Here is an 18,367-nt window from a genome sequence, read left to right as displayed (position 1 = left end):
TTAGGGAGACCTCAGCCCTGCTCTCTCCTCATCTATGTCCCTCCTTAGATCACCAGGTAACACGCAGGCCTGATGTGAAGAGAGGGAGAAGGGGGGCATCCCTGAGGCCCTGCAGGTGGGGAGCAGCAGCAGCAGGGCTGGCAGCACACAGGGACGCTCAGCCTCCAACAGCCTCTAATCTTTGGCAGGGAAGTGGAAGTGATATTCTTTCCACAGGTCCTTTCCTACCTCAATATAGCTCCAAGCAGTGCAGTTCCCTTGGAAACCTCCAGACAACCAGTTAGCTCCTGTTCAAACAGCTGCTTTACACAGAGGGGTAGCCAGAAACTACAACCACTTCCAAAAAAGTTATGAGACCTTTTTTTTTTCCCTGAACACCCATCAGAGACAGGTAGAAGAGGCCTTAGCCTACCTCAATGTATCAAAATGAGACAGACATTACAGGAACCAAATCAGCAGACCATGATGACACTCTGACAGATGGATGGTATTACCAGGTCAGTGAGTTTTCTGTTACAGCTAGGGAGAGTTTTCTGCTTAAGATGCAAATTGTTATAATTTGGCCTGATTTGAAATGCATCAGATGCCTTCTGGAGTCCACTTACACATTAAAAAAAAAAAAAAAAGAAAGAAAAAAAAAGAAAAAAGAAAGGAAAAAAATGAGGAAAAAAAAAAGGAAAAAAAGTCTCAAGAAACATCCCCAGACAGCTGGGCCCAATGGCAACAGCTCAGCTCTGCTAGTCAGTAAGGGCAAGCTCACTTCAAAGATGCTCAGGGATTGCCAGAGTTTGTTGTAATTGCTGTTTTAACCAATGTAATTTTGGGACTGGTTTTAGAGCTCGGTTGGGCTGGCTCCACTGAGGTGACTGGGCAACACTGCTTGGCAGAAGATAAAGAAAGCTCTGTTGCTTTCATGTACCTATCATGATGCCACTCGTGTGGGGCACTGTGCTGCTGTCAAATGTCTTCTCCAGGGCAGCCACTCCGAATTCATTCAGGTCCAGGTCATCCAAGGCAGACTCTGCCAGACACAGAGGTACCAATTATGTTATAAAGGACCAACAACTTCAAGAGATAGGATGGCCCAAAGAGCCTACATGCAGAGGAGCCTGTGCTCGCTACCTCTCAGGGCCCTACTCTCCATCCTGCTCTCACATGGTTTGGCAGAAGTGTCATGGGCAGCTTTTCAGTTCAGGTTCTTTAACCTGACCTGTTTCTTTTTGTCTTAAAGTATTCCCAAATGGTATACGAAAACAAAAAATCTGATTAATTAACAGCAGATCCCATAAGTCTTCCCCAAAGTGCTCTTTTAAGTCTGTCTCTTATGTACAGGAACACTGGCTTATGCATGTCTGGTCTGGTTTGTGCTTTGTCCCTGCTTTCCTGAAAAGCCACTTGGAAAAGAAATACCAGGAGAAGGGAACACTTGAAAAACATCTCTGAGGTTCTCACAGTGGGTAAAATAAAACTTATTAATGCCTGAAACTGTTATATCTATTTGAACATGCCTCATCACTAATGATGATCAATATAATTCCATCCCACACATGCCCACTCACTTCTATTATTATTTTTAACAAATTAGTGAGATCACCTCAGAAACGTTAAATTTAATTAAAAAAAGGAAAAAAAAAGAGAAAAAAGGAAGAAGAAAAACAGGTGACCAAAAAGCCTGTGCCTATCTAAGAGTGACTCCACTCTCTGGACTCTCCTGTTTTCCTTTCTCTTACAGCCTCTGTCCTACACTCCAAAAAGGGCAAAGTCCTTACAATCTACCTGGTGGTAGCTCTGGCTATAAAATTGTCATTTAGAACTGAGGAGCTGTAATTGTGGAAAATGCCCCTGTGATTTCCTGCCTAGTCCAAGACCTCTTTGTCACTTTGACAAAGCTAAAACTAAGGCCCTTTTACACCATGTGACATTCTGAGTGAGTGGCTCAGAGGCCTTCAGTTGGTCCTGTGGGTGAATTTCATCCAAAATGACCTGCAGGAAACATCAGATGTGTCACAGTCACAGCACAAGCTTCAGGAATCTGCCAGCACTGACAGACACGGAAAACTGGAGGTCACTGGAACACCCACGTTATTCCAAGCCTCATACCTGGAGATCCATGGCTGAGGAACCCTTACTTTCATAAGTGAAAAAGGCAAAGTTACCTATGACAGACTCAACGGTGTCACTGGTTGGATAGAAGGGAAGGGCATTGGCATTCATGCCTGGAATGCTGCTGGTGCCGGCGGGGCTCGGGGGGGTTGCAGCCAGACTGGAGGTGATACTAGAGGAGATGCTGGATGTCAGTGGGCTCCCCACGGGGAGAATGCCCAGGATGTCCTGAAACAAGAGTGTGGAAAGCGAAAGAGGTAGGAAATAAAACATCTTTCTAGAACAACCCCTTCAGAAACGTGCAGGAAGGAGCCAAATGCCAGCAGCAAACCTGTTTCCTGCCTGCTTCCAACCTGACAGATGGCTACTGCTACCACTGGGCTGGGGGTGGGGAGAGATTAACAGCTTTTCTTTAATTTCTGTCGACTGTTCTCCATTCCATGTCCCCCCTCCCCTCCCCAGTATTCTAAACATCTTTCAGGCTGCCCCAAATTAACTCCTGTGACCCACAGGTTGCATGCAATCACAGCCATGGGCCACACAATCACTCACTCAGACTTAGTTCAGCACACGACTTAGAACCTGATATTAAATTCCCTTTGCCAAATCCTTGAACTTAGATGACTCCAGAGATCCATTCCAGCTCAATTTTCTGTAATTTGAAGACTCTCTCCTGCACAGTCCAGCCCTATGAATCTACCTCGAATTCACTCAGGTCTAACTACTCACAAATAACACCTCCAGCAAATCATCCCATCTTCATAAAGTAATCCCTCCAGCTGAGCATCCCTAATGGTGTCTGGACTGTTATTTACTCCCTGCAGAGCTGTCTGGATCCACAGATTTCTCTGTGGTGCTGGAAGCCCTGAGCTGGGTTCAGAGCCCTGCCAGCAGCTCCGTACCTGTTTGGGCTGTAGCAAAGGTTGTTCCTGGCTCCTGTGTTCCAGGGAATGGGACTTCATTTTTGCTTGCTGCAGTAAAGAAACAAAACAAAAGGTAAGCAGAGGGATTATTTAGCAAAATTAAAAATGGCTGGCTGCTGGCTTTGAAGAGGCCATGGGAAAGACAGTCCACTCCTCTCTTGGGCTGCCCAAGGCACTGGAGAATTTGGGGAGAGGAAAAGCACAGCAAACTGAAAACATTCCAAGTAATTTGCTTTCTGTATAGCAAGACATCACCCCTAGAGTTATGCAGAGACTTGTCACAGTGACATTTGCCTTTAATGCTGCTGTAAAACCCTTGCTAGCACAAAGCACATGGTAAGAACCAAGATCAAAACTGAATTATTTTGCCTTGCTGTAACTAACTCATCAGCCCTACTGCATCTAACACCCAGAAAGGGCCAGAAATGGTGGGAGGCACACTGCATTGTTATATTATGCAAATATTTTTCAGTTTGGGGAAAATAAAAGTATGTAGATTATGTTTTCCCTCAAACTTTTCCAGCTCCCAGCTAGGATTGCAAAGTAAAACACAGTGATAACTAACCAATTTTCAAAGCAACACCATCAAACTAACTTTATAAAAAATCCTCCCCTCATCCATTAACATAAGAGCACAAAGGTAGAAAACATAAGTGAGGCCAAGGCTGTCTGGAATTGCAAAACTGCATGAATGCCAATGCACATTTGGAATCACACTATTCAGGGTAAAAAATCAGCTTAACATCCTTCCAGCATTGTATCTTTAATGGATATCAACTCTCTTCAGCCAGTTCTGCTGGCATTCAGCTGGGAAGTGGCCTCAGGAGCCTGTCAGTCTGTCTGCAGGCCTTGCTCCCTTCCTCCCATGCTGTGACATGGCACAGGGAGATCAATCCCACCCTGTGGGCACAGAGAGGCAGTAAAAAAGTGCTGGGAGCCAGCCCTGATTGTTTACTCACTCCCCAACCCCCCAGTGTGACACGCAGACATATTCCAGCCATAAAGCAAGCCTGGTTTTTATCCCAAATCCAGGCAGGCACCATCTCTGCAGGCATGATGGGCACCAGCAGCACATGAGGCACCACCCTGAGCTGAAGTGATACCCCTTGACTTCTTGGCTCAACAGTCTCATGACAAAGATAAATGAGTGCTGGAGAGGGGTGACGTAACCAGACAGGCAAAAGAGCAGTGCAAAAATTCCTCCCTTGCTTTTACTTCATTAAATCATTTTCTCTGCTCAGCTCTGTGCCCGTGGGCAGGCAGAGATGTGACAGCCTGGCAGACAGGCAGCTGGGAGATGGACACAAAGATCCTCCTGCAGTGCTCTCTCACATTTCCCTGAGCATTTCATGGCACAGGAGCCCACGATGGGCTGGCTCTCCTCTGAGTGAGAGCTGTGCTCTGTGAGTGCCTCTGTGAGTGTCTGATAAGGCTGCTGCTGCATTACCCAGCACAGCCCTGCCCTGTCTGACACTCAGCTGAATACAAAATGTGTTATCTCAGACGTCAGCAGCTGGGGGAGGGCACACAGGCAGCCGTGCCCCCACTGAGAGCTTCCTGCCAGCGTGGGGAGCTGCCTCTGCTGCAGTCAACTCTTACTGGAAGCACATTTTTTTTTCCTTTAAGGAGGAAAAAAGTGAACATATTTCCAAGTTAGCCCAAATTCCCAATGCCTGGATTCAAACAACACAAGAGAAAAATAGAGCAAACAAAATGTCACCACTCAGGCAGTCTCCTTTAGCTCTGAATAACATTAGAAAGGGCACACACAGAGACAGACATTCAAAGGACAGGCTGAAATTCTCCAGCTCTCTCTGTTGCAGTCAGGGAAGAGAACAAGGGACATAAATTGAGTGAAACTAAATGTTTTCTGACCAGCATGGAACAAACCTACTGTGCTGTGTGTCAAGACTTGGGAACACCTCCTGGTCATGGCATTCAAGTCCTTCCAGTGCAGCCAGCATTTTTCCAGCTTGCTAAATCTTTTGGGACTTGGGAAAAGTATTTTCAGCTTTAAATGCTGGCTCAGCCTTACCATAAACTGAATATTAAGACTGAAGGTACATTTTTTATTCTAATAAGATAGAAACTATTTGTACAAATTCTACAGGGGGAAAATGACAAGGCCATTGCAGAACTGAGCCAGAGTGTCTCCTCTGACGTTTCCACACAGGAGCTGACAAAGTTAAATGCCTCATTATTGATCTAATTTACAGAGTATTTGAGAATCTCTGGTGCCCACTGCAGCCAAAGGGAATTACAGTAGAATTTAAAAACTAAGTAATTATAGATTAAAGTAAAATTAAATCAGGACACTTATGAGACACCTAATCTTGTCTGTAGAAGCCTAGCATAAGGCAACTGTGATTACTTCTGTCTATACCTTAATAGCTATTTATTCCTATTTAACACAGGTTTTGCTTAATTAAAGCCACATAATTAAGCAGTTACATGAATACAGTATCTTTGTAGCACAGATCCAACTTCAGATACAAATGCTCATCATCTGGCCCTCCTTTCAGTAGTCTTATTCATGCTCCATCCCTTTTCTCCTTGGCTGAGGCTTGCTGCCCATTTTCTCCAAAGCAGGGCCTCCCTGGCACCCAGCCCCTGCTGGCAGCAGACAGGGGTTCTCTCAGTCCTTCAGCTCTGGCTTCACTCCTCCTTTGCAGCAGAGGCCACAGAGAAGGAGGACATGTTTTTCCTTTTGTTTCTAAACAACTGTTACAAGCTGCTGTGCCTGCAAGAAGTGCCAAGATCACAGCATGCTCTGCTCTTTACCCCCAAAGACGTGTTGCATCAATTTGCAGTTTCCTAAGGCACATCCCCCTCAGGCCAGACAAAGGGAGCATTGATAAGAGAGCACACATGCATATAGCTTAATCTGGATTTGTCACTGCATCATTTTAATTAGACTAAACAGTGCTCAAGACTGGCCCTACTGCAAAGCTTGGCCGTATTTTCCCAAAGCCATAAAAATAAATAAAACCCATGGAGTCTGCTTCTAAATTCAACTACTTTATGCAAGACCTTGTCTGGACAGGATATTTCCACAGTTTTCTCACAGCAGTACAGGCTCATTAAGACTGACTTCTTTAATGTCACAGACCAAAGTGAAAACATGGCCAGGCTGAAAGCAGCACCTCTTGTCCTTTCTGCTCTCAGGCAATACAGACCTGGCATTCTTATTGCTTTTTATACTCTTGTGCAAAAGAATTTGTAGGAGATCCTTTTGCAGCACCTCCTCATACAAGTAGCTATTCTCCTCCCCCTAAATCAAAATAAAATTACAAACCCAGTGAGAAATAAAAACTGAAATAAAAACCAAAGCTCTGGGTTGGGCTCAGGTTGGAAGGGGTGGTACAGAGAAACTATTAATTGTAACACCAAGAAGGGAAATTCACAGCAAAAGACTGACTGTGGAAAAGATCATGTGTGGCAAAAAAGCTGGAAGAGATTGTTCCAGACCTAGGGAGCAGCATGAATAAGGCATGACACCAGGAAGAAGACTGAGGAAGCAGCAAGGCAAGACTGGGAAATCCAAAAGGGGTAAGAGGGAATGTCATTAAGAGATGTGGGTTGGGTAATATTCAGAGGGTTCTTCAGATAAGAATGAGGAATTCTAATTTAATACAGAAGCCACAGGACAGAGTCAAGGATAAGAATGATACAGCCACAGAAGCAAGAGACAACTAACATGACATCTTCAATACACCAGAGGAATGGTGAACAGAGGACAAACCAAGTCATGGAGATCAAGGTAAGAGTTTGGAGTGGAAAGACAGAAGGAAGGATGAGTTTCCATGAGACAATACAGCAAAAGACACAGCAACTCCTGGCAAGGACCTAAACATGGAAAAAGAAAGAGCAAGAAGTGATGTGGGAAGCTACCCAGGGTCAACACAAGACAGAAGTTGAGAGGGGTTAGGAAAACAAGTAGCAGCTCAACTTCTACAAACTGGGTGTGTGATGGCAGCAAGGGAGACAAGACCAGATGTGAGATGAAAGAGGCTGGAAGGGAGACTGAAAACAAGAGCAGAGATCCAGAAACTGCTCATACAGTGAGAACAGTGCTTTGCCACTTTTGTTCCACCAGAAACAAAACCCCATTCGAGCTAGACTGGGCAATCTCTTATTCTTTCTCATCCCCCCAAGTCTTCCAGCCAATATTCCCCACTAACCTGGCATTTGAAACTCTTCAAATACTCGGCCCCAACCTGATCTTCTCGCTCAAACCCCGGTGCTTTCTTGTAGCTGCCAGCTGCTGTGACTGAGTCTGGAGGAAAACCAATGCTCTCCAAGCTGTGGGGCTTCCCAATGGCACCAGGAGGAGACCCACATATATTAGATGGGCTTCCAAGACTGCTGTTCCTACAAAGAATCTAACAGAGGGAACAAGTGTCAGGAAAGTACAGCCAGACAGCAGGAACTGCTCAAAGAGGCATCCATGGAAGTGCTCAATCACATCACTGTTTGTAGGTTGATTACACTGACAGCCAACACAACCACACAAGCTTCCAGTAAAGACTCATTAAACAAACAGGAAAAAGCTCCACTGAATTTACACAGTCCCACAATTATAGTTTTATTGTTCTTACTTTGCAGGGCAGTCTTGGAAAATCTAACCTACAGCTCTAGTGACATTTTTCTTTCTGAGGCCTCAGAGGTGACTGATCAGGTTCCAACATGACCACAACACTCTTCCCTCTCCTTAGGCTACAGTGGGTCCTGTCTGACTCTGGGTAGTGGTGTGGAACCTGGAAAGGTGCTGTGGCAGTCACAGAAATCAGGCATAGCTGAGCTATATGTAATACCCTATTTTTTTGCCTTCCAGTTGGAAATCTCCAAGTTTTAATGCAGACACAAGTCAGGTATCAACAGCTGCATTAAAAAAATTTCCAGTGATTTCCAACACTTCCATTCTTTGGACTAATACCAGGGATCACAATCACATGCAACAAGGCTGGTTTTGCACTGTAGATGAAGCCACAGACAGCAGCAAAGGAAGGTGAGTTTTAGAGAATGTGTCCACCTGGATGAACACAAATATCCCAGTCCTCTGGGACAAGAAATTACTTGCCTCCACTGGCAAGCACGACTGTGCTTCAGACATCACAGATTCAAATGTGGCACAGTCTGGGCTGGCATTAGGAAAAAAAAAAAGGAGCAGCCTACAATGTTTTTATTTTATTTTTATACAGACATTCTGCTGTCCACGCTTCCCTACAGTCACAAAGATAACTACTCACTGTGGTGGAGGTGGGGCTAGTTGGCAGAGTTCCTGATTTATTCCACACCTACAGTACAAATACAAAACAGAACAGGCCACGTGAGGCTGGCTGCTACAGGGACCTTTTTCTCTGATTAATTCATCATGTAAAATGATCACCAGCAAAGCCATATTTGTTTGCAAGCTACATGCAGATGCCCTGTGGAGTGATGAAGTCATAGACAGACATGTGCTGCCATTTGGCACCTATCCAAGGATTAGGAAAGACTGTTTAAAAGACTAAGAGCTTGAGATAGACAAGACCTAAACAGCCTAAAAGTAGGAGTTATCTTCAACTGCCCTGCAGTTTTCAGAGAATTTAAATGATACCTTCATAAGATGGAGGGGGTTTGGTTTTTATTGCTTTCCAGTGTTATTTAGTAAGGGACAAAACTATGTCCAGACTTTTCAAGATGTATTTGGAATTCTTTCTGCAATCCAATTCAGGACAGCTATGAACTGCTGGTTGGCTCAAACACAGCTTCTCTTTTCAAAGAGAGGGAATAAAACAAAGCAGAGGTCCTAGATGAGTTCACCTCAGTCTGACCAGTTTCAAATAAGTTAAATTCATGTCATTGTACCCTCTCAAAACGTCAGCCAACCATTTGAAAAGGTTACACACCTTATCAAGTGCAGTACAAACAGGAAAGACTTAACAAAAAAAAAAAAAAGAAAGAAAAAGGTGAGTGAAAATGTAGTCTAGCATTCCATGGGTTTCTAATCTGACTCTGACTATCTGTTCAGAACTTGGACATCTCCTTTCTTGTATGGACAACTAACTACCAACAATCTGGGGGCATTACTGAAACATATCCCAGAGTTCAGCTATCTCCAGGAGTACAAGAGGGAGGGAACTAAGGATATCCTATAATGCAACACACAATATGCACAGGCTAAGGCTCTGAGATTACATATGTAAACAAACTCAATTGTAGTTATGTACTTTAGAGGCTGTTGGCTCACAGCCTTCAATTATAGGTCTTGGGAGCTAAGCCCAATATGTACCTCCAAACAGGAAGGAGCTGGACTGCGTGTGCGGATGTATTCCACTCTCCTGAAAGTACATCAACAAACCCTGCTCAGAAAGGAAGGCCTAGAATTTTTATATGTGAGAGGACAATACTAAAGCCACTGAATGTACGTTCCAAAAAACCAGATCCCTCTAAAAAGCGTGGAGCTGAGAACTAGGAGAAAAATCTCATCTCCTCTGGGCTTTGGGACACTTTTCCTGGGAGAAAGAACAGACTCAGAGAAACACAGATTTGCACAACATGGACAAGGCTTCTCCACAGGGCTACATACATTGCTAAGGTCTGGGGCGTGTGGACTGGAAGGGCTGACTGGAACAGAGTCCCCAGCAGCTGAGGGCATGTACATCACAGGGGCTGTCTGCGTGGGGCTGGACACGGCCGAGGATTGCTGCAAATCTTCGCTGAGCGCCGGCTCTGCGGGAGACAAGACAGGGACAGCACTCAAAGCTCAGCAACTGCCAAGGAGCACACAGCATTTATGAACAACAACACCCAGATATTCCTGAGGAAAAAAAGAAAAAACCTCCACAAGCACCTATACATAAATGTGGAAGTAAGGAAGAACCTTATTTGGCTTGTTGGCTTATTTAATATTCCTCACGTTTTTACTGGCATCACATATACACTGTGCTGCTCTTTAGCTCATTAAGGCTGCTCCAAAATTATCTTCCCTGCATGAATTGTGTGTTATTCATTCAGCTCTCTTGAACTAAGCAGAGTTTCCTTCTTTGCTTGGCACGGAGTTGATGGGTGCATTATAATTAGCTGAGGGAGTTAAAGTTTCCATCTGCTCAGTACAAATCATTACCAAAAAAAGTGGCACTGGTTTGGAAGGTAGAGATGCTGTAGATTTGTAGGATTTACATCTAACACTCAGCATCTTCACAAAAACTGTAGAACTGACACTACATCTATATTTCAATACCCTCAAAATGCTGTTTTTTTGCTATTGATCAGTAAAACTCAGGTTAAGAGCAGATATAATAAATGGACTCCTCTTATTTTAATTGCATTTGGCCTGTCCCAGTTGACCTTGTAGGAAGGACTAAAAGATCCAAATCCATACGACAGCACAAGAAATAACCAAGTTGGAATAACCTAAGTGCCACAGAATGTTACTCCAAGTAATACAATATCAAGTGTAGTAATCTTATTAGGAGTAGGGCATCCCTAAACAAAAATACTGTATTATACCCAAGGAAGTTTGCTAAACACTGTTCCTTTATCAAGATTTCATTTTCTAAAGCTTGCTGGATCCCACTGTGTAGCTGCACTGCTGTGTTTTGGGCCATTACAGCCCACAGCTCCAGCTATAATTACTGCTTGTCAACAAGGCTTCCTATAAAAGGAACAGCTCAACCTGTAGGGAATTTACTCTCCTCATTCCTTGTCAAAGGCTGCAATTACTAATTCCCTCATTTACAAAGGATAATCAAATAACAAAGAGATTTTTTCAAGGCCATGTAGTGAGACAGTATCAGAACAAATCTAGTGAATAACCTGCTCTAATAATTGCAAATTCAGCATTGAGATTGCAGAGCAGCAACTGAGGAGGAGCTCTAGGACAGGAGCTAACCATTATTTATGAATGTTAGGACCACCTGCAGGTAGAACTTCCACAACCAAAACTGCATCACTACTTTATAGTTGATTAAAGTGAGGATTGAAATAATGCCCTATAAGTCAGGGAGCTATTGAGAAAAGAGGATTTGAGATAAAGCAGTAAAAAAATCCCTGCATATTTTGCTTCTCCAACCTGACTTAAAGACTTAAACTCTAAGTAAAACTTCATAAAGAGTAAAATAGATTTATTTTTTAATGGATCAATAAATTATCTATAATCAGCAGTTTTATCTTCAGCTTTTTAAGATATGACACTTGGCAATTTAGCTAGGTACAGTTCATCCATGTACAGAAGAGAAGCAGCTTTCTCCATTTCCATCCTCCTGAACTGACACCCAGAGAAATGAGCAGGAGAGAGGGAACAGAGGGAGATCCTTCAAGAGACAGAGCAGTGAGAGCTAAAGGCTGAGTCCTACAGGCCACCTACTACCTCCAGCTCTGCCACCACCTCCCACACCAGCACAGTTTTATAGAAATCAAAGTTAACCCTTCACAGAAGCTCTGGTTTTGCAGCTGTACATTTAAACTCTCTTGGTCAGAAGCTTTCCATAGCTCAAACATCCAGGAAAGATGAGAGAAGTGGAGCACGTACGTTCTACGTGTGCAAAGGCACAGAAGGGTCCTCGGGGACAGCTGCCAGACTGCTGCATATCATTGCATTTGGTGGATTTGTAGATCTAAGGATGGGAAAAAGAACAAACAAAACAAAAAAAAGAACACCAAACAGAAATGAACAGAAAATAACAGTGACCACCAGGTACAGAAGTACTATGAAGAAATTTGACAGCAAGGTAGGGACACAGATAAGAGGTGCAAAGGCCAGCAGAACTCAAGGTGACCATTTCAGTGCTTTGCTTTAAAGAAAGGAAAACCCACTATAGTTCTGGAAACACCAAAATATGCCCATGACAGCTAGAGCTCACCCAGAGACCAACCCACCACACACCAGCTCACCCAAAGGTCACCATCTGCCATGAAGTCCCTCAAACTCACTGGAAGCTCCATGGACATTACAAATGGCAAAAGGTAGGAAACAGCTGACAGATGACAGCACAGAAAGTTGCAGCCACGTGTTTGCAAGGAAAATAACAAACCATTGACAAGGACTGTAGCAAATGGATTATTCCCTCTCCCCCCAGTTTGACAGGCGGTGACAATGGTTACTGTGCAGATACGGGCCCCACAAAGCTTTTCAACACTGTAACATGAAGCAGACTACGAAAAGGTCTTAATTACACTTTCTGTAAGGATACTGGAATGCTCTGGGCATGCTCACAGCTAAGAGCTTGGTGGTGTTTAGTGCTATCAACATGAACCACAAACTCTTAGTCAAGGAAGGAGATGCTGTTTGCTCACATGCAGACCCACACTGTGCTTTCCAAAGGACCCCCATACCTGACACTGCTCCTACACTTGAGTTTTCCCCCACTTTCCTTACCTCCTCCCATACAGTCTATTCTGTCAAGCAGCTGAATTGCAGCTTACTCCCAACATGCAGCTTCCCTGTATCCCAGGACCACACCACAAGCAGCCCACATCCTCTCCCACCTGGCACGGGGATGCACTTTGTAAGACTGTCATGCTTTTGCTTTTCTAAGCAGAGTGAGGAGGTCACTGTACCTCTGGGTGGAACTGCTGCTCTGTGCGAGTGTGGCAGTACTGGCAGGAGTCTCCATTTTCACACTTACTGGGATCTCCCCACTCGTCCCCGTGCTTCACACTGGGACACGGCGAAGATCTGTGGGAATGAGGAAGCAGGAGAAGGCATCACACTCACAGGGGTGTTCTGAGCTTTGATCACTTTGGGTAGGTGGAGGGAGGTGATTCTCCCACTCTGATGCACTCCTGGAGGATTGCATCCAGCTCTAGGTCCCCCAACATCAGAAGGATGTGGACCTGCTGGAGCAAGCCCAGGGAGAGCCAAAAAGGTGCTCTGAGGGTCCCTCTGCTCTGAAGCCAGGTTGGAAGCATTGGGGGGACTCAGCTTGGAGAAGAGAAGGCTCCAGGGACACCTCAGAGCCCCTTCCAGCACCTAAAGGGGCTCCAGGGTGGCTGGAAAGGGACTTTGGACAAATGCCTGGAGTGCCAGGACAAGGGGAAATGGCTTTAAATGGAAAAAGAATAGATTTAGATTAAATGCAAGGGAGTAATTTTTCCCTGTGAGGGTGGTGAGGCCCTGCCAAGGCTGCCCAGAGAAGCTGTGGTTGCCTCTGGCTCCCTGGAACTGTTCAAAGCCAGGCTGGATGGGGCTTGGAGCAGCCTGGGATACGGGAAGGTGTTCCTGCCCATGGCAGGGGGTGGAACAACATGAGCTCTAAGGGTTGGGTTCCCTTCCAACCCAAACCATTCTGTGATGTTACAATTCTTCAGTTGGGGGCAGGTTTGGCTGCCCACCCTCAGCTGTATAATCTGCTTGGTTGCTGCTTCCCCAGCCCCCACCCAGCTGCTATTGCATCTTCTCCCCTTCTTCCAATTTCCCAATGAAAAACCACGGCTTAATTCCCTATTTGAAACGAAATACAACTTGAACCAGCATAACAATATTAGCAGCTGATGTGATTAGTGTCAGAGACGCTGGGTCTGGTTTCTGTTTTGGAACTGCACCTTCATAGAAAGCTAAGAAGTTAATTGGCTAATCCTAAAACACATAATACCCTTACAGCAGTGTGTTTCCAGGTTTATAGTGTGGCCATGTGGAAAAGAGGCTGAGTCAGGTCACTGGGGAAAAGGCAAGTCCGTTTTCTTTCTCCCAGCCAGGAACAGTTCCTTTTCCCAGATCTGAATTTTTGCCGTGACCTACTTCCCCTGCTCTTTATGCTCTTAACCATTCCCTCAAACAACAGCAGAGGGAAGCAGATAGCAGCACCAGCACAGCCACATCAGCTGGGGTGGGGAAAACACAGAAGTGAGTGGTGAGCAGCAGCAAAGCTTTCACCTCTTCCCTTCCCAAAGGGCCCAGAGAGGGGCAAAAAGCACAGAGCTGCTGCCTGAAGATTGCCCTAGTGGTTCTATTTCTCCTGAAAGTGTTGAGATTAATGCTCCTTTGATTGCTGTTTACTTTTTTTTAAATATGGAATTTCAGTGCCAATTCAAAAATTTCTGTGAATGTTGGGGGTGGGGAAGAGAAGTGAGAACATCCCTGGTATTTTCTCTCCTGGCTTTCTGGTGTGCTCCTGTGTTTTTCAAAAAGGAACTAAGGAAAAGCCCCACTGAGACTACAACAAAAGCTCTGTTGTGTTGGAGGAAATGAGGGCCTATAATTTGGATGAAATGCGTTCAGGGAGACACAGCACACTGAAAAATCCAGTGACAGCTGAGTGACAGAACACCCTGGTGCCTCAAAAGCAGAGCCTTTAGCAGCTGGTTAAGAATGCATGTCCAGCTACAGTCCCTCCTCATGATCCCCATCACCAGGCATACACAACAAGCAGCCTGATGATTCTGAATCCTTTACCATGAACACATTGTTGTATGAGTTTGTTTCTAGATGGGGATTAAAACTTTCTTTTGTTTTCTCTTCCCTGCACTGCTTTCTAAAGCAGAGGCTTGTGTGGTAAGGGGAAGCCACAGGATCTCTTTGTTATAAAATCAGAGTTGTAACATGATTTAACAATTCATTTATTAGAATACTGGTTCCTATATAAAGGAAAACTCCTTGTTTGTTATCTTTCTGCTAGGAAGAAATAACAGTCCACCATACCTCTCAGTACATGGCTTGGAGATACACTAAAAACAACTATCTAGTGGTCAAAATCCTGCCTCCTGCACCACAAATTTCCAATATACTGCACCATTCAGCTGGGATGTCCAATACCCAGGATCACAGTACCTGTATTTGTGTTTCCTTGGACTTCGTCTTCTGTCTTTGCTATTGTGGTAGTAGGGACAGGCATAGCCCTGGCGACACAGCCGGGGGGGCTTCTTACACTGCTCTGTCTTGTAATTTCCCAGCACATATGTTGTATCTGCAAAAAAAACCTCAATGAGTCAAGAGAGATGGCTACAATCCATATTTACTACAGAAAAGTTTAGGACAGGAGCAGGCATCCCACAGAGACCAGACTTTCCCAGCCCCTCAGTGACACTCACCTTGCCACCTTGGCTCCTCACTGAGTATTTTCTCTATCATGGCATGGCTGGCAGCAACTGCAGACTGACCCTCGATGCCTCCTTCAGATGTTGTCTGACCATTCTGTAAAGCTTCCATCGCCTGAAGCTCTCTTCAGGGACAGAGGTAAATGAACAAACAGACAGCAGAAGAAGAGTCAGATAAATGTGTATAAAAACTAACATACTGGAGCTTTTGCTAAGTGGGTCCATTTCAGCCATGCACGTTTTGTCAGTACATCTTCAGCTGAACAGCAATTGCAATAAAAATAAATCTGCATTCCCTGGGAGTTCCAGATGTACTGCTTTGACCCCCTCCATCAGTTTCCAAAATATGATCCCTTCCCCCATTTTGAGAACCCTCCCTGGAGGATTTTTATATTTCCCTTATTAGGAATGGATATCTCACCACCACTTCATTTCAGGCTGAAGCAGTCCTTCAATCATCTCACTTTTCACTTGGGTACAGAAATTACCTTTTCCATCATCTCCTTTTCCATTTGGGCACAGAAATGACCCTTTTCCCAGCAGCCCCAAGCCCCACTGACCTGATGTCATACACGGGTGAGCGCAGGTCATGGGGCCCATGAGCAAAGGCGCAGTGGACTCCGTTCTTGGTGCAGTTTCCCTTGGAGTCTGTCTCATGGATGCAGATTCCAGTTTTGTAGTAGCGCAAGTGATACCTCCTCTCTGTGTCTCCAGTAGTTCTATGCAAGAAGGGACACCTGAGGAAGGAAGGAGGGGAGGAACAGACAAGGTTTAGTCACACAGGTGAGGGATTTGACTACCAGCAGACACTTTGCTGAGAGAAGATGCTGCAGTTGACACCATCTTTGCTAACTCTGCCCCTTCTCTTATGCTGTGCCTTCCAACACTTCAGAGAACTCCCAAACCTGTCACTAAAAAGGATGTAAGAGTTTCCCTCCCTAATCCAGCAGCACCTTATTATTCAGGACAAGTGGCTGCCAGGGATCTGGAAAAGAGCAAGGACGTGGGACAAGGAAGGACAATTACAAAACTACCATTTTAACTTGGTTTGTTTACCCTTTTAGGCAGAAAAACAATCTACATTGAGAAGTAAAACAGAAATATAACAAGATGGAATGGGCAAAGTTTAGATATGGCAGCATCAAGGTAAAAACACAAATGAGCAAAGGTTCCTAGATGACAAAGGCTTTCATTCACTGAGTTTGAGCCATGTATCAACCAGCGATCTAGAAGCCAAAGCCCACAAACATCCCATTTCCAGTTCCTTCCAGATCTCTTCTAGCAAGGAAGAGAAGTGTTGAAACTGAAGCCTCAGGCCTGAGGGACTATTCCATTCTGTTGTAGTCACAAAAACTTTACTTAATCGAGTTAAAAAAAATTTTAAATAAATATTTTGCCAATAAATTGCATTTTTGTATGTTTATACTGGCACCATGAAAGGGAACTGAAATTCCATCTTTTAACAGCATCTCTCTATAAAACACTCTCCATATTTGTCCACAGTTTGGCTATTTATCCCACATCTGTCACATGGCTAAAGTTATATTACCAGGTTAACCCCTTAATTGCTGGGGTCTGCCACACACACACAGCAGACAGATTTATGGTTTTGCCCCAGTTAAACCTGCTGTAGTCAGAGAACAGCCAAAAAAACCAAACTCTTCCTCATGCTGCCTTTTTCTGGGTACCTCTTGGTTCCCTACAGGCTTCTTAAAAGTTCAGAAAGACAAAATAAACTGATACGAGTTAAAAAGCTGAGACAGATAACTAAGGGGGCAGACTGGAGGACAAAGTTCCTCCTCTTTCTTCAGTCTGTGAAAACCAAATCGCCCTGCTAGTGAGCAGGAGCTGAGAGTCAGGGACTTAGAGAGCAGAGTGCTTCCAAACTCATTTGTCTCACTGAGCTGTTTTTCCCACCCCAGCTTTGCTGAGATGCTGATGCTCGAGAGCACAATGAGTTCCCAAGAGCTGAATTCCCATCTAAGCCTGTCTCTGCAGCAGGCCTGGAGCACACGGGCTGCTATTCCAGATTTTACATCTGCTCTCATGTTACGTATGCGACAAAGCTGCTTTACTGCTGACTTGCCTCATCTCCACAAGAACCGGCTGGAGCCATCACCTGGCCTGATCCCAAGAGCCCAATAATGCCTGAAAAGCAGCGTGCAGCCTTTACTCACTCGTCTCCCTCGGGGCAGATTCCCGTGGTCTCGTCATACTTGGTGCAGTAGATGTCGGGGCTGTAGTTGAAGGTGCCGTCGCGGCGGCGGATGGACCTGCGCCGGCGCTGGTTGACAAAGTGCCAGTGGAAGCAGGTGTAGGGCCGGTGCTGGGTGCACTTGTGCTGCACGAAGAGCGGGCACTGCTCCGTGCGGAACTCCTTCAGGTACCTGCGGGAACAGGGACTCAGCTCAGGGATGCTGGGCAGGGGTGATGTCTGCTGTCCTTCCCACGCCCTCCCTGCTCTCCTTCCCGGGATGGAGCCTGGGAGCTGCAGGTGTTTGCAATGGCAAGAGATCCATTACACACAGGGATGTAACAAGAGCTGAAATCACTTTCTGTCGGGATCGGTTTGAAGAGGCTTTTCATGAGCTTAGGAAACATTTGTGAGAAAATAGAAGTCTTAAGTACCTTTATATCCCTTTCTAAATCTGTGACCTATCCGGGCAAGAAAGGGGTTTCCTTCCTACCTGTTCAGTAAAAAAAAACAAAACAAAACAAAACAAAAAACAAAAACAAAACAAACAAAAAAAACCTAACAAACAAAAAAAACCCCCAAACAAACAAAAAAAAAACCAAAAAAAAACCAAACCAAAAGAAAACAAAAATAAAACCCACAGAAAAAAAAAACCCCAACTAGACTACACTTCTTCAAGCCACATTTAAAGCTTCAAGTTACTGAGAAATTAAGATTTTTAAAAGACTCTTTCATGCCTTATCCTCCTGCCTTAGCCCTGCTTTGTCAGTACATGGTCAATTATGAAATAAAAATTAACCACTTTCTCTCTTGCAGTCATATTAATTCAGATCTCAGTCTTGCAAAATGGGATAACTATCCTCAAATTCCCACATGTTTATGTTGCTTTAATTTTAATATGTAATTCCCTGAAAGTACATGGCTTCTTTTATCCCAAGAACTAAAGAAGTCACAAGCTTTTATTTGTGACACTAATAACAGTCTCTAAACCCAGATTGTAGAGGATTACAAAATGGTTTAGATCAACATAATGATCTGACTGTGATCTGTGTGTAGGTGCTTACAAAATCCACGCTGCTGAAACCCTGTATTTACAGGGAACATCCAAACAGCTCCAGCAGCTCAGACC

At 44.6% G+C, this 18,367-nt stretch overlaps 1 protein-coding gene across 8 annotated transcripts in view; it reads right to left on the bottom strand.

Moving 5' to 3' along the window:
* The window catches only part of UNK (unk zinc finger), a 50,441-nt gene that overhangs the window by 5,288 nt on the left and 26,786 nt on the right, over positions 1–18,367 (bottom strand). For 4 of the 8 annotated variants that reach the window (XM_064395969.1, XM_064395973.1, XM_064395975.1 and 1 more), the window contains exons 2-13: positions 17,222–17,431; positions 15,605–15,781; positions 15,039–15,169; positions 14,779–14,914; positions 12,570–12,687; positions 11,542–11,626; positions 9,598–9,740; positions 8,276–8,323; positions 7,208–7,408; positions 3,006–3,074; positions 2,157–2,331; positions 920–1,021 (exon numbers count right to left, since the gene is read on the bottom strand). In XM_064395969.1, coding sequence (XP_064252039.1) covers positions 920–1,021; positions 2,157–2,331; positions 3,006–3,074; positions 7,208–7,408; positions 8,276–8,323; positions 9,598–9,740; positions 11,542–11,626; positions 12,570–12,687; positions 14,779–14,914; positions 15,039–15,169; positions 15,605–15,781; positions 17,222–17,431 — 1,595 coding nt within the window. The remainder of the gene's footprint in view (positions 1–919; positions 1,022–2,156; positions 2,332–3,005; positions 3,075–7,207; positions 7,409–8,275; positions 8,324–9,597; positions 9,741–11,541; positions 11,627–12,569; positions 12,688–14,778; positions 14,915–15,038; positions 15,170–15,604; positions 15,782–17,221; positions 17,432–18,367) is intronic. The other 4 variants (XM_064395971.1, XM_064395972.1, XM_064395974.1 and 1 more) reach the window with 3 other exon arrangements.

This window comes from Passer domesticus, chromosome 20, assembly GCF_036417665.1.
Source record: "Passer domesticus isolate bPasDom1 chromosome 20, bPasDom1.hap1, whole genome shotgun sequence".
Lineage (NCBI taxonomy): Eukaryota > Metazoa > Chordata > Aves > Passeriformes > Passeridae > Passer > Passer domesticus.
The sequence above is the reverse complement of the archived record's forward strand: the minus strand, read 5'-3'. Positions and strand labels throughout refer to the sequence as shown.